General features: G+C 52.2%; 3 protein-coding genes and 1 long non-coding RNA gene across 27 annotated transcripts in view; 2 read left to right on the forward strand and 2 right to left on the reverse strand.

Moving 5' to 3' along the window:
* PITPNM2 (phosphatidylinositol transfer protein membrane associated 2) overlaps nt 1–8,214 on the reverse strand; it is a 134,076-nt gene extending 125,862 nt beyond the window's left edge. The window contains exon 1 of one of the 4 annotated variants that reach the window (XM_082698284.1): nt 8,110–8,214. The gene's annotated coding sequence lies outside the window, so the exon portion shown is untranslated. The remainder of the gene's footprint in view (nt 1–8,109) is intronic. The other 3 variants (XM_082698285.1, XM_082698299.1, XM_082698289.1) reach the window with 3 other exon arrangements.
* LRRC43 (leucine rich repeat containing 43) overlaps nt 1–14,954 on the forward strand; it is a 298,822-nt gene that overhangs the window by 207,242 nt on the left and 76,626 nt on the right. The window lies entirely within an intron of this gene.
* On the forward strand, nt 262–752 carry LOC309847806. Its single transcript, XR_014302638.1, has 2 exons — nt 262–437; nt 587–752. It is a non-coding gene; the product is annotated as an uncharacterized lncRNA (long non-coding RNA).
* The window catches only part of MPHOSPH9 (M-phase phosphoprotein 9), a 65,962-nt gene continuing 60,776 nt past the window's right edge, over nt 9,769–14,954 (reverse strand). For all 21 annotated transcript variants that reach the window (XR_014302572.1, XR_014302573.1, XR_014302574.1 and 18 more), the window contains one exon: nt 9,769–13,558. Coding sequence is in view for 10 of the 21 variants with exons in the window: in XM_082698375.1 (XP_082554501.1) it covers nt 13,457–13,558 (102 nt within the window). In the remaining 11 variants the exon portion in view is untranslated. The remainder of the gene's footprint in view (nt 13,559–14,954) is intronic.

The raw sequence follows: 14,954 nt of genomic DNA on the forward strand, positions 1-14,954 counted from the left end.
GAAGAGCCGCCTTCTCCTGGAGCAGGAATCTCGGTATCTAGAAAAGCCTGTAATGAAAGGCCGACCTAGCTGGGTATGAGACACGTGCCGTTACTAGCCCACACCCTCTGAACCCCAGTCCTGCAGCAACCAGATCACCAGGACAAACGTGAGGGAACTGGATGGCCCAGAATTTATGAGCCAGACTCCATTCACCACCGTGTCCTTGAGTCTCTACTGTACTCCACGCCCAGCCCCAGGATCTTAAGGTTTCAGGGAAATGGAAAGTCATTCCTCCCCGTGGAAAGGTCAAAGCCTTGGACTTGGTTTTTTCCAGGGCTCTTTCCGGCTTGCCCGGCTCGATCCATAATATTCTGAATTCCTAGTTTCCCCCCTGCTGGAGAGTCAGGCAGAACATTCCTCGGGAAAGAGACCTTCAGCCAGGGGAAATCACAGAGGTAAGAAAGAAAAACGGGGCTGTAAACCGCGGTGCCCACGCAGAGCAGGACGGCCGGAGCGGGTCAGCAGTGGTTCCCGCGGACTCACGATGCCACGGTGAGTCACCGAAGGCTGGAAACTGAAATAAAGCTAGCGTTCTCTCTCACAGCGCAGGACGGGCGCTCATGCTGCATACTAATGCAGGGATCTGTTCAACGCTACTCCCGCAGCAAAGACACAGGCGGCACGGCGTCCAGCTGCAAATTAATGAGCTCCTCTCCGCACTGGGTTCATACACACCGGGCTCTGGACCAATTAAAGGGGCCACTTCAGAACTTTGCTTCACTGTGTTGGAAAATGTCACCCGCGCATAGGAAAAAATGAGGTCTTGGGCGAGGCACGTCCGGTGGATGGCTAAAGGAGCGTGTGTGCTTTCAGAACTCCTGAGGCTTCTGTTATTAATGGTGTTTTAGCGGTGGGTTCTTGAACACATCAAACAAATTTCCTTTAAACGAGTAGTTACGGGCTGCCACTGGGGAAGGCTGCAGCCCTCCCACCTCCCAGATGGTTCAACCACAATAAACGTTTGGCCTGTCAGATGCACAACACTGGCCGACTGATGGAAATATGCTGTGGCCAGCGAACCCAAAATACACGCGAAACGACGGTTTCCCTACGGGAGCCGCCGAATTGCCTCCATGTCTGGCCGTCCCTGATGAATGCCCCCCCACCCCCTCCTTCGTTGAGCCGCACTTATGTGTGGTTTCCAAAGGCCTTAAATGCTTTTTTCCATTGTGATTACCCAAGAGGGAAAAACTGTCATTGCAGAACATGTTTGGGTTGTTTTTTTTTCCTTCCCTTCTCATGAAAACACAAGTGAAAAGTCAGCTCTTACAAATTGCCAAGAAAAGCAAAGCAATTAATGGGCCCTCCAGTAGGACAGAGTAGGGGACCGGACTCTCTAGGGCTAACCTGCCCTTAGCAGAGCTCTCAGACCTGCCAGGAAGCCCCGCCTCTTGGCTGTGCCCGGGGGCAGCTGTTCTCCACCGAAAAGGAAAATGGTCTCCTTATTCTGCGCCAACACTCTCCCACCCCCATGCCCCCTGTGAGAGACGGCGTTTCAAAGGGCTGCAGAGCCAGCAGGGGCCGGCGGGGAGGACAGCTGGGAGTACTCTCCCCGGCCAGAGTGCTGCCCTCCACCCCTCCACTGGCCTGACACAGCACCCCGCTGCCCCGTGAGCCCCCCAGCAGGGGCTGGATCCTTTGGCGGCACGAGGCCAGGTAAGGCCAGCAGGCTGCAGAGCCTGACTCAGTCCTGGCAGGCCAGCAGTGGGGGAAAGAGCTGGCACCGGGCTCCACAGCCCCGCCGATGAGTCAGCCAGACCCTACGGAGGCCGAGGTGGAAGGACCCCAGCTGCCAAAAGAGAAAATTCTGTCCATCACCAGGAACCACCTCTGCAAGGGGAAACAGAGCCTCGGAGAGAACGAGCGGGCATCTGAATTACCTACGTTCCAGCTCTGCACGGGGGCACCGGGGCAAAATGCTTTTGGAAAGGTTGCCAGGAGTAAGGAGGCCAGGATATGAGGCCACAGGAAGCCCCACGCTGGCCTGAACCCCCTCCCGAAGTGGGTCGTTCATTTGGGTGAAGGACTGCCCTCAGCTCCTCTCAGCAAAGAGCAGTCATAGGGACCCACGTGGGCTCGCTGACCCCCCCTCTGTGTGCGTGTGTGTGTGTGCGCACGCACGTGTGGCCAGCAGAGCTGTGGCAAGGTGAGGTGGGTGCCCTTCTGGAAGAGGGCACAGGGGAGCCAAGGGAGGGACCGATGCCAAGGGCTCTTCCTTTCTCTGGTACCTGAGACAGCAAAGCCCGGATTCCACAGCCCCAGCTTCCAGTCCCCTGTCTGTACTGCACACCACTGAGGGGCCCTGTACTAATGCCGGGGATACCACGGGGACAGACACGATGACAGAGATAGCCCATGAGGTCCCTGCATGGGGAGAGACATGAGGGACAAGAATCTGACTGCAAGTACGGCCACAGATGAGGAAGAGCCAAGCCGGGGGGCCGAAGCGGGGGTGGGTGCAAACCTTGGCCTGTGCAAGCAGGAGCGGGTTAGGATACCTCTCTGCCCCCCCACTCTGCCCTCTGTGAAATCTGGGCAACAGTCCGGCCTTATCTCCGAGGAATGCCGTGGCGCTCACATTCAAACAGGCCACCGTGGACATGCTTTGCCCATACAAGTTGGTCCTCATTATCCGTGGATTCCGTATTTACAAACTCCTTACTCGCTACAAGTAATCTTCATGGGGCTTACGCGGTCATTTGCCAACACGTGCAGGGTGGCGACAAATTTTGAGTCCCCCAGCGTGTGTGATCGAGGCTGAACGAGGAGACGCTCTGCCTTCTGCTCTCAGCTCTCAGACCAAAAACAAGCATCCTTTTCGGGATCCGTGCAATGCTGCATTTTTCACACGTTTGTCCTCTTGTGTCGGCCGCCTCACCCTCGGAAGGGGCCCCAGGCCCAGTGCCGGAGCTCGCTCCTGCTCCCCGTTTCTGAGCAGTGCCGCGCCTCCTGGAGGAAATACCTGAGCGAGATAAGCCTCGTTCAGGTGTGAGTGACAGCCGCCGGCGGCTGTGTTCAGTGTTAATGGATAACAGCATCTGTGAAATACGGCATCTTCAAACGGAAACATAAAACGGGGTTAGGTATTGATCGGGGAACAAATGTGTGAGCAGAGGCGCGCAGGAACCTGAGCCGGTCCGTCCCCTGGGCTGGTGGTTTTGTGCTCGCTGATGTGGTGTGTTGGTGGCACTGCAGAGACAGAAGGGCTGGGGCCAGGGAGCCTGGGCTGTGTGCGCACGTGCTGGACCATATATCCTCCCTGGAGGTCTTTTACTCAGCAGGGCTCTCACTCCACGGCTCAAGGGGACACATCCACACCCTGCTTGTCCCAAGGGTCTGAGACTCCCCCGAGCCCTGCTGTTGTTTTGGTGACTCTGCCTCTCCCCTGCACCCCGACTCCTGACCCCCTGCCCACAACAGGAAAGCTTTGCGAAGGGTGAGGGACTTCAGCAGAAGATGGGAAATTGCTTTCTCTATGCTCCTCTCCGAGGCTATGGCTTGGGGTTTTGACGTGTCTGTTGCCAGAACCCAGCCTGTTGGTTCATTTTCTTGCCGTCCTCTGGCAAGGGCAGTTGTTCATGTGAGTAATGAAAGCACACGCGAGCTCCCCTCTCCAACAGCACCCCTGACGTCGTCGGCCATAAGGCTGGAGCCTGGGTCTGTCATGGTGTTTGCAGGGCAAGGAGGTGAGGGAGTCAGTACCCCTATACCTGTTTTAGGGGAGAAACGGCCCAACACGCAAGGCTGCTGCAGTCCTCCTTGCTGGCATCAAGAGCGAGCACTGAACTGGTAATCGGGGACCTGGCTTCCAGGCTGAAAGCGGAGTCCTGGGCAAGTCGCTTCTCTGCTACAGGCCTCAGCTTCTAGTCTTTACCACCGTGCAACCCTCCCAATTCCCATGTTCTTAAGCACTCTGCCAGGGCTGGAGACAATGGGAAAAGGCATCATCACACCCCACACTTCCCCCTTCAGACCAATGCCCTCCCTTCACACCAGAACTTTTCTGGTGGGGCCCTTTGTGATTAGACCCTATAAACCCCACACACCTTTACAGGTGCTGTAGCCATTAAAACTCAACCCATTCTTCAAGGCCTGTTCAAATTCCACCTCTTCCAGGAAGTCAGCCCTGACTTCCTTACCTAGAAAGGGCGTCTCCTCCTCTGAATGCTGCCTGCCACTTAAATAATTTTTTTTAAGATTTTATTTTTGAGTAATCGCTACACCCAACGTGATCCTCAAACCTACAACCATGAGATCGAGTCGCATCCTATACCAAAGGAGCCCACCGGGTGCCCCTGTGCCTGCCGTTTAGGTGACACCTATCACACACAACCTGTGTTAACTGGGAGGTACCTCTCCCTAACCACACCGTGAGCTGGCCTAAGTTTTACATACAATGTTACTTATTGCATTTAACTCACTTATCTATCCTGATGTCCAGAAGCCTTTTGTGATGACTTATAAAGAATACAAACAGAAGAGCACTCGGTGGCTCAGTCAGTTAAGCGCCCAGCTCTTGGTTTCAGCTCAGGTCATGATCTCAGGGTCATGAGATCGAGTCCCGCATCTGGCTTGAGATTGATTCTCCCCTTCTCCTTCCGTTCCTACACTCCCATCATTTGTGCATGCTATCTCTCTAAAACAAAATAAATAAATATTTTTTTAAAAAAGAATAGAGAGGGATCTACACACACACACACACACACACACACACACGAAAGCACGCACAAAGGAAATAGGAAAAAAACATGCTGACCAGAAGGCTCAGTGAATATGGTTACTGAACAGAACACTGTATTGTGTATCAAGCATTCTAGAAGCCAAGAAGAAAAGGTAACCATAATCATGGGGCGCCTGGGAGGCTCAGTCGTTAAGTGTCTGCCTTCTGCTCGGGTCATGATCTCAGGGTCCTGGGATCCAGCCCATCAGGCTCTCTGCTCAGTAGGAAGCCTGCGTCTCCCTCTCCCACTCCCCCTGCTTGTGTTCCCTCTCTCGTTGTGCCTCTCTCTGTCAAATAAATAAATAAAATCTTTAGGAAAAAAAAAAAAGGTAACCATAATCAATCAGAAAGTGCGAGCGGCAAGGGGAGACTCGGGCAAAATGGGGTACAAATCGAGAGCCTTTGGGCAAATCCGTGGATCTCCCTGTGTTTTAGTTTCTTTCTCTGAGAAAACAGGGGAAGAACATGTGCACGGAGTAGACACACAGTGCAGGTTTTCTTTCCCTGTTCCTTCTCATGGTTGGAAGTACAGCGACCTAGTCTCCTGCAGGCAAGGCCAAGGATGCCTGGCCCTAAACCGGAAGAGAAATTTTTCATGCGACGCTCCGTTGGAAGCCTTGAACAGAGGGAGTGATGCCCTCTACAACCTCTTCAGAGCAAACCAAACGTAGATTGGCCACAGCTCCCTTTAATAACATCCCCGGGTCCCCAGTAAAAGCCGAACCAACATCAAGGGAAGGAGCTATGGAGAAGCAACGCAAAGACCGCGCCCGGCGGCAGGGGGTCCGGTGAAGCTGGCCTCCCGAGGGCTGTCTGCAAAGGAGCGCATCTCCTGTTGGCACGGCTGAGAAGTGGCGAGCGAGCGCGTGACTGCAGACTCTGGCCATGGCCCCTGCACAGCACGGAGGCCCCAGGAGCCAGATCCTCAGAGTCCTTCCGTCCAGAGTACAAGGCCCACGACATCTTTTTCAAAAGCACCAAGGCAACAATCTTGAAGGACCAGAAGTTTCCTCTTCTAATCTTTATGTGTCACTGCACATCCTCCATGACTGGTTCTTCTCAGAGACCAAGTCGGAAAGACGTAACCAGACGGCATGGCGAGGAGAACGTCTGCTTGGTTTTAATATTGGCCTCAGAGAGGGAGGAAAGTTGGATCCCCCGAGAGAGAAGGTACGAGAGTCGACTTGGGGTGAGGACCCTTGACGTCATCGGAGCTGACCCCTCGCCATTCACCCAACATTCTCCTGAGAGCCCACCATGAGCCAGGCCTTGGGGATACAGAGAAAAGCACTCCAGCACCCCTCCCCCCAACGCCCAGCCTAAGTAGGAGGCTGGGGGCCGCCTGTCAACAGGAGCCTGCCGTTCCACAGCGTGCGTCCCATTAGGGTAGCACAAGGGTAAAGGTGATCAACCTTCTCGAGGAAGGCGTGTGGGGACAAGCCTGGGTTCTGATAATAGAAAGTTGATAAGAGAGGAGAGGAGGCAGGGCCCAGATCCTGAGGGGCCTGTACCATGCAGAGGAATTTTCTCTCAGATTCATTAAGGACCAAACCCAGACCAGTAGAAACCAAGTGACTTCGTTAAGCGCACGCGGACACGGAAGGGCAGCCAGGCCTGGGGCCTCAGTAGTCCAGTTCTCTACCCTGCTGCCTGCCACACACCGAGAGCTGTGGGAGGTCAGAGAGAAGGGCCATTCCACACTCAGCACCCGGAGAACAGCAAAGAATACACTGCCCTCGTCATTTAGCAAGTCACTCCCTACAAGAAAAACAATGCTGCCTAACCCAAAGCGAGAGGGCTGGGGAATCTCTTCCCATCAGGACACACGGACTCCGAAGACAGGAAAGACAATTTAACTGCAAAAGTCCAGGAGCCAGAGGAGCTGGGGCCCTAGAGGCAAGCTGGGGAGGGGGTTTTGACTCCATCTAGCCGGGGACTGTGCCCACGGTGCTGAGCCAGGGCGGGGGACTGGGGACGAATCAAACTCCAGGCCTCTCCTGCAGCAGCTCCCAAGCCAGCAGAGGAGATAAAAAGCAGGCACAAAAAGTAACTGTAAAATAAGGCAGACAGCGGTAAGAGCCACACGAGAGACATTAAAGTGCTGTGACACTTTGGAGCAGAGACAGTCGGTCGCACTGGGGGCCTTGGTGCTAGCTCAGGTCCAGAGGAAGGACGGGGAGGGCCCAGTCCTACCAGCTTCAGTGACTCCCACATGAGGACTGGGGTGAGAGCTGGTAGCGGACCCAGAAAGATGCTCAAACGAGGTGTCCTTTAGAGAATCCCGATTCTGGAGAGGGGGACGTGGGCAAGCCTGAGACTTTGCAGAAGCGCCCCAGCCCCTGCGTCAGAGGTAGGGAGAAGAGTGTAGAATGAGGAATCTAGAATTTCTATATAGGGGCAGCAGCTCTGCTGAAAGGGGACAAAGCTAGAGGACTTGCCTTGAAATGACATTTGCTTAGCAAGCACATTGTTTACTTAGAATGTTGATTTGGGGTTTCTTGGGGGGGATGGTATTTGCACATTATGGGGGAGGAGGAAGTGTCCCCCTTCGCCCCCAAACAGCCATCAGCCCTGCCCCTGATAAGAAAGGATGAGGGGCAGGGGGGAAGGGGCAGCTGCCTGCCCTAAGACAGCGGCGCCTCAGGTTACAACAGCAAAGGGAGACTCTCGGGATGGAGATGGGCCAGATTTTCCTCCAGCCCGAGGGCACCTGGAGCACCTTCTTCTAAGTTCTGGCCCCTCTCGGAGGGCCACACCCCAGGCTTAGGCCCCAGACAACCCACCCAGCCACGGCCAGAGCTAGAGGGTCCGGCTGCAGGCGGGAAACGGCAGAAGGCTGGACAGAGGGCTGAGCCCACCACTTGCTCCCGGCCCCTTCCCGGGCCCTTCCTCCGGAGCGCGGGCCAGACCGGACAGGCCCGGCACCGCACACACACCTGCCCCTTGACCGCCGTGACACTTGCCACTGGGGGAGGGGAGTCCTCCGCGCCCCGGCCGCCACCGACGGAAATTGGGAAATTAGCATTTGGGGCCCGACTCCGGAGGGCCGGTGGGTCTCGCGGGGGCGGGGGGCGCGGGCTCCGGGGCGACTTCCTGAGGTGGGGGTCCCGGCGCGCGCCACACCCTCCTCCCCGCGCGGGGCGGCCGGGCCCGGGGCTCCCACTTCCCCCACCCACCCCCGCCCTTCCTCCCTCCCTCCCGGGCGCGCGGGCCGGCGCAGCCGGGGCCTCCGAGGCCGCCGCCCGGCCGGGGTCGCCGCCCCGCGCCTGGCTCTCCGGGGTCCGCTGGCGGCCCCGGGGAGGGTCCCGGCCGCGCCGCCTTCCGGCCGGGACCGCGGACACACTCACCCCGCTCTGCGCCGCCGCGGCTCCGTCCTCTCCGGCCGCGCTGGGCCGCCGCCGCCGCCTCACGCCGCCGGGGAGGCGCGGGCCCCGCGGCCCCGACCCGGCCGGCTGCGCCCCGCGGCTCCGCGCGCCGCCGCCGCCGCCGCCGCCGCCAGCTGGCCCCGGGCGAGCGGCCGGGCCCCCGCGGGCATGCTCCCCGGCCGTCGGCGCGGGCGGCGGGCGCGCACGTGCTGGCCCCGCGGGTGTGCGCGCTGCGCGCCGGGCCGCGGCGGTCGAGGCGGACGAGGAGGCGGCGGCCGGCGGGGCGCGGGCCGGGCGCGCCCGCGGACGGGCTGGACAGCTCTACGCCGCGCCGCCGCCGTGCCCCGCGCGCCCCAGCGGCCGCTGCTGCCCGTGCGCGCCGGGCCCGCCTCGCATTCCCCCACTCGGCGGCGGGCCTGCGCCTCCGTCAGGCCGCGCGGGGAGCGGCGGCGAGTCCCGGCGAGGGGCCGCCCCCGCCCGCCCCGAGGGCTGGGCTCCGCCGGAAGAATGCCGGCGAACTTCGGGCCGGCTCGCTGTCTCCCCTCCGCGGCCGGGGCTCGCGCTTCCCCGCGCCGGGGGACGGGGGGTGGGGGTGGGGGTGGGGGGCTTGGGCGGGGGGCTCGGCTCCTCGGACCCCGCGGGCCTTGAAACTGCGCTAGAGCCGCCAAGTGCCCTCGCGGAAGGGGACGAGTAGGCTTGCGGCGATCGTCACTTAAGTAGCTTTCTTAAAAACGAAGTTAGGGAGTAAGCCGACAGATCTAGGGGAACAAACCGCGTACGACTTCATGAGGCCCAAACCTAAAAGCCAGAGACCAGGTGTGCGGCTGGCAGGGGGTTCTCTCCCCGGTACCGAATACGTTCGCTTTGGGCACGAAAGATGAAAATGCCCCTTGGTCATCAGAAGTAGCGGGAGCGGTGTTAACAGAAGGGATGTGTGAAGCTCTAGTCCCCGACCTCAAAAAGGACCTGAAAGAGGATCAGAAACAGATTCATCTTGATGTTCCCTCCCGACTGGACTCTCCAGTTAGGAACAGGACGGCCAAGAGGGTACAGGGTAAAATTGACAATGAATCGCTGAGTATTTAGTTAGATTGAGCGGGAACGGCCTTTTTGCCAAGGGCTGAAGTAATGGAACCAAATGGGCCACACCTAAAACCTAGCTTACCTGTCCTTCTGTGGGCGAAAGGAGCGCTTTCCCCTGGAAGGGCAAGCGCTATAATTAAAGCAGCCCCAGACTGTTCCGATAAAGCCCGGGCAAAACCACCAGAGGCTACTCGACCCTGCGGTGACTTAGAATTGGAGAGGAGGCCAGGAAAGCCATCATTACACATCTCTCAAAATACCCGTCTTACCATCTTAGGGCGATCACTCTGAGACCAGTGAAGGTGTCCCAACAAATACGAGACCCTCACCTTCTTCCCTCCACCCAGAGGTGCCTTAAGTCCCACTGAGAATGGTTTCCGGCGCATGCAGAGAGATATCCAGAGGGAGGCTCTTTGCCTATCCGCCACCCCGAGCTGAGCCCCTAGGCGATACCACTGCAACCTTGCCATGATTGCACTCAAAATTTGGGAGGCCTTCATCAAAAAGCAGCTCCCCCAGTAACCCGGTAGGAATAAATACACTGATATCACAAGGCAGTTCATATCCACAAGTATTTATTGAGTGCCTGTACGCAAGAAGACATGATGGTCCCTGCTCTCACAGAGCTTACAATCCCATGACTCCAATACTTGCCTAGATTAAAAAAAAACTGCAGCAAGCACTTGTCTCTGCCTGACCATCAGCAGCACTGGAGGAAGCAAGTGTTTCACATTGTTTTGGTCACTGTTACAGTGCAATTGTGAATAAAGCGATTATCTTTGAAGTCTGGAGTCACAGCGATGACGTGGTACGTCCTGTCCAGCAAATGCAAATTTATGGCTTGATTCCTCCTATTTGAGAGGCATCTACTGAAATAAAATGTAAGTCAGAAGAAGGCTTTGCAACACAGGTCCTAAGATACTGGTGTAGTTTAACGTATTATCACACTGCCACAGAACTCTTGGCAAAAAATCATCTCCTGCAGAATGTGTGCAATAGAATTGGTTTAATCAGACCCGTACATCTCATGACCACGCACACTCTCGTGACGGGTAAACATGATTTACCTGTAGGACTCATGAAGGGTGCTAGGTATGCACTTACTTTTTAAAGCTTCTTAAAGACTCGCAGCACAAGTGACACATTAAAATGTAATGGAAATTGCTTGAGATAAAAATTAAAATGACAAAAATGTCTAATTTTACTACATATGTAAGGGCAGAATTCAAATTTAAAGAGCTTTCAGCAAAGCGCCTGAGTCTTCAGAGTTAAGAAGGGGAACCAAACTCTAAAAACAACCCTCGTCTTCATATGGCTCTTCTGAAGCCTAGTGCAGACCAGCCTTCCTGCGGTCCTGCCTTAGAGGCCACCACCTTGGACCTCTAATTATGGGACATTCAAAGGAGCCATTATTTTGGTTACATGGACAAAACCTTTTTTTTTTTTTTTTTAAGGAAAATAACCTATGTTTACATCAAATAACCCCAGATCACCTATTTTAGATGCTTCTGAACTTCTACCCAACAGGTTACCAGTTTTAATAGTCAAAAAACAAACACCTCACACCAGGAAGATCATATGAATTCCAAAGAGTTTTGTTTTGTTTTTTGCAAAAAGGTGGAGAGATCATCTTAGACCACCTAACAGAAATGTCAACCAACCCAAGGCAATTTTTAAATCAATTGCTGGGGGCACAACCTACTTTCCTATTTAAAAAGTCCTAAATCACTACTTCAAAGCCTTGATTAACTCCAAATGAATCTGAAATGTGTACTTTTGTTGAAAAGTTAGGAAGCACCAGGTACTTTACCTAATCTCCTTTAAAATGGAAGGCAGCTTATCGCTTCATCTTATCTCTTGCTGCTGAACGGGGCAGGCCGAGCCTGGTGGTGACCCAGGTCTGCCTGGCTCTCCCAGTACAGAACCCCGGCAAAAGAGTGAGTAAACTCTACTTGCATTAAAAGAGGCACTTCCCCGAAGTGGAAGGTGCTTTCAGGCTGTTCCTCTCCAGCAGCTCAGCCCCAGCCGGGAGCCAAGCAATTCACCTCCCAGGGACACCCGCAACTTTCTAACATTGCCACTTCTGGGGTTGAGTTGTTTTTAAGTGGAGTGTTCTGTGTTTGTAAATTAAGCACGAAAAAGGGAAAGATGGCTGAAAGGATTTTCCTTGGTTCTCCTCTTCACAGCTATGAAGAAAAAGGTGTTTTTTTTTTTTTAAATGTTTAAATAAGTGGTACTTACAATTTATTATATATTTAACAAAAATCAAAGCACATGTTTTCTGATAGGCACAGAAGAGGTTTTGATGGGGTTTCAGATCTTTCTTGGAATAAGCCAATAGAGACTACTAAGAAGGTAACTCCTTCACAAGATAAAACTTCTGAAATGGCAATTTCCTATTCTTGAGAAGGTAGTGGACTTCATGATAAAAGGACCAACAAGGAATATCCTAATAATTTTCAAGTTAGATTCTAATGTCACATCTAGGAACACAAAGGTAATAACCACCAGTAAAGTCGATCCCTTTACTAGGTCTTGACACAGCTGTACTGGAGCTTGATTAAAATTAACATATTCTTTAACTAGTTGATTTAAAAAAAAAAAAAAGGTTAAAAAAAAGTACTATGAATAAAGGCACTTATTCTGTTGATGAGTAATTGTGATTAGCCCAAGGTCTTCGACTGTTGGCAGGAGATGGGAGCAAAGGTTCGATTCACGAATAGGAACAGAAGAGGCAGGTGTCAGATGGCCCCTCCTGACGGAGGACCACCCAGGAAGCTGAGAAAGGAGCCCGCTGGGGCAACGGGCCCAGAGCTCAGCCAGGTAAGCTTTGGTGAAGGGTGCAGTTTGAGATTCCCTGCTCAAAGGCATACACAGATCCTAGTGGAGTGATGCTTGGCTTGGCTCATTATAACTACAAGCTGCTAAGAGTCACATAAGAAGAAAAAGTTCAAAAGAAAACCAAACTTTAAAACCTGAGCATCATCAGTGGCAATCAATTCTGCAAGTTTTGAATGAGTCTATTTATGAACATGTACACAGATATGTGGGCACTGGATTCCAACCAGCCCCCGAAAAATGGGCAGTGGGGCAGCCCGGACTTGACCGAGGTTAGAACACACACCTGCTGTTGCTGCTGATCAGAGCACAGCCTCCTGCCCAGGTGCCGCTGCCAAGGCCATGAGCGGCAGGTCCCCAGCACAGCCCAAGGAAAGGCCCACACGCCATCCGCACACATTCTCTGCCTGTGCACATTAAGGGGAGGGGACTCTAATCTAAACCTAGCATCCTGACAGCCCCTGCCATGGCTGGAGGGGTTTTTTTTTGGCGGGGGTGGTGGGAGGCAGTGGGGTTGAAAACATCTGCTCGGTGGCTCTGATGGCAGAAACCAGGACCACTCTGAACCCTTGCTGGGTGGTGGTGGTCCTTCATCAAAGCTTGATCCATCATCACCTTATGGCCACCGGAGGGACATGGTTTCACTCGGAATGCTGGGCAGAAAGCCCCGGCTCCCCCAACGGCTTACCGTTTTCTGGAAAGTACTACATATGTGACAACATTAGAGAATAAGAGCACTCATTTCTCTTTCCTTACAGACAATAAAGTTCAAGGGAAACAAAATGAGTTATTCACAGTTTCCAAAGCTTTCCAATATTCCATTACTTCCAATAGTTCCATTATTATTACTACTGTAATAATCACTCTAAGACTTGTTCCTAACAGGAACTGCATTACCATTAAGAAAAAAAAAAAATCTCAACACAACTAAAATTCAGGGTATGCTGCATTCTTTTTTTTTTTTTTTTTTGGATTCAGGATGTATTGGTCTATTATGGAAGCTATTCTTAAGCATTTATTTTTTTAAAAAAAGAATCATATTCACAATGTAGAACAAGTATATAAAATTAGTGTGCAAAGTTAATTGTAAAAGTATAACACTATCTGTTTAGAAACAAGCTGCCTCCCCTGTTTACATTTCCTTACTATTGATATAAACTGGAGACTTATACTATTTAAAAATAATACTTTTTAAATAGTAAAATATACAAGAGATTCCTGAGCATAACAAAAATATCTTGAAAATATGTGGCCATTTGAAGTATAAAACAGCAAGTGTAAAGAATAGCATGATTGTAAAACTACTATTTGAAGGCTTATAAACAGTACAAAATAGTTTGCCTTTTCTGAGTGCATAATTATACGTTAGTGCAAACAAAAATGTCTCAAAATTTAATGGCTACAAATCTCAGAGATTTGCAGAGGTGCGCAACACATGAAATTTCTTTAATGTCATTCGAACTGAGCCCAGTTCTCGATTAATCCTTTCCAAACGATCTTCCAAGGCTTCCTAAAGGGAAATCACAGGAGAAGTTGCATCAGAATTCTATATCAGGTTCACTGGTTCTCTGATTACCACCAAACTGACCTTTCTTTTAGCAAAGGGGCAGGCAGAAACATTCAAATTACAGAGTTGTGTTTTTTACACACTTCCTCTTATTTATATCGTCTCTTTAAACAACACAAATCAGGGTCTCAACCATCCAGAATAAATGCTGCACTCAGTGCCCTAACAGCCCCAGTACCCTGCTACTTGCAGGGTGTGAAAATCTCAGCAAGGGCAACGGGACAGAAGGGAGAAGGCGACTCTCAGCCTCTGCTGGACTGAGAGCAGACCAAGAGGAGCCCAGAGGCACTTTACACACGTCACCAGAAGAAACGGGTTGGTGCCTTATCCCACTTAGGTGTATGTCAAGCAACTTTCTTCTGACAAGAATGTCTTAAGTTAAAAAGGAAGGGAATACACTGGAGGAGTTTCTTGCAAGAAACAAGAGATTTCACAAAGAATCAATGTAACAACTGCTATTTTTAAATAAGCAGTACATGGGGCGCCTGGGGGGCTAAGTGGGTTAAGTCTCTGCCTTTGGCTCAGGTCATGATCTCAGGGTCCTGGGATTGAGCCCTACATTGGGCTCCCTGCTGAGCAGGGACCCTGCTTCCAGCCCCCCTGCCTGTGATCTCTGTCAAATAAATAAAATCTTCAAATAAATAAATAAATAAGCAGTATTACAATTAAATAAATAGCGCCTGGAATATAAATTTATCATTTTAGATACTTTATTCAGTCTTAACTCCAATGGTATCCTTAAATAAAACTTTAAAATTCCTCTTTAACAACTTTAATTATAAAAAGATCACCCAGGGCGCCTGGGTGGCTCAGTGGGTTAAAACCTCTGCCTTCAGCTCAGGTCATGATCTCAGGGTCCTGGGATGGAGCCCCACATCGCGGGGGGCGGGGGGGGGTGTCTCTGCTCAGCAGGGAGCCTGCTTCCCCCTCTGTCTCTGCCTGCCTCCCTGCCTACTTGTGATCTCTCACAATAAAATAAAAGGATCACCCGAGGGGAGCCTGGGTGGCTCAGTCAGTTCAGTGGCCGCCTTCGGCTCAGGTCCCTGGATGGAGCCCCAAGATCGGCTCCCCGGCTTGTGCTCTCTCTTGCCTGCTCGCTCTCAAATAAAATCTTTATAAAAAATTAAAATAAAAAATAATAAAAGGATCACACATTCATGATAAAATACTTAGAAGACAGAGGAGTAAAAATAACCAGGTCCTCTTTCCTGGGGTTTTTGTGTAGATACCCACATCATTAAGAAGAAAAATAAAAACAGAATCATATTCACTACTTCAAAACATTTTTCAACTGAACTTTTGTTATGAAATATCTTTCTATGATATCATTTTAAATTAG

Source organism: Mustela nivalis (genome assembly GCF_964662115.1).
Source record: "Mustela nivalis genome assembly, chromosome: 14".
In the NCBI taxonomy this organism is placed as follows: domain Eukaryota; kingdom Metazoa; phylum Chordata; class Mammalia; order Carnivora; family Mustelidae; genus Mustela; species Mustela nivalis.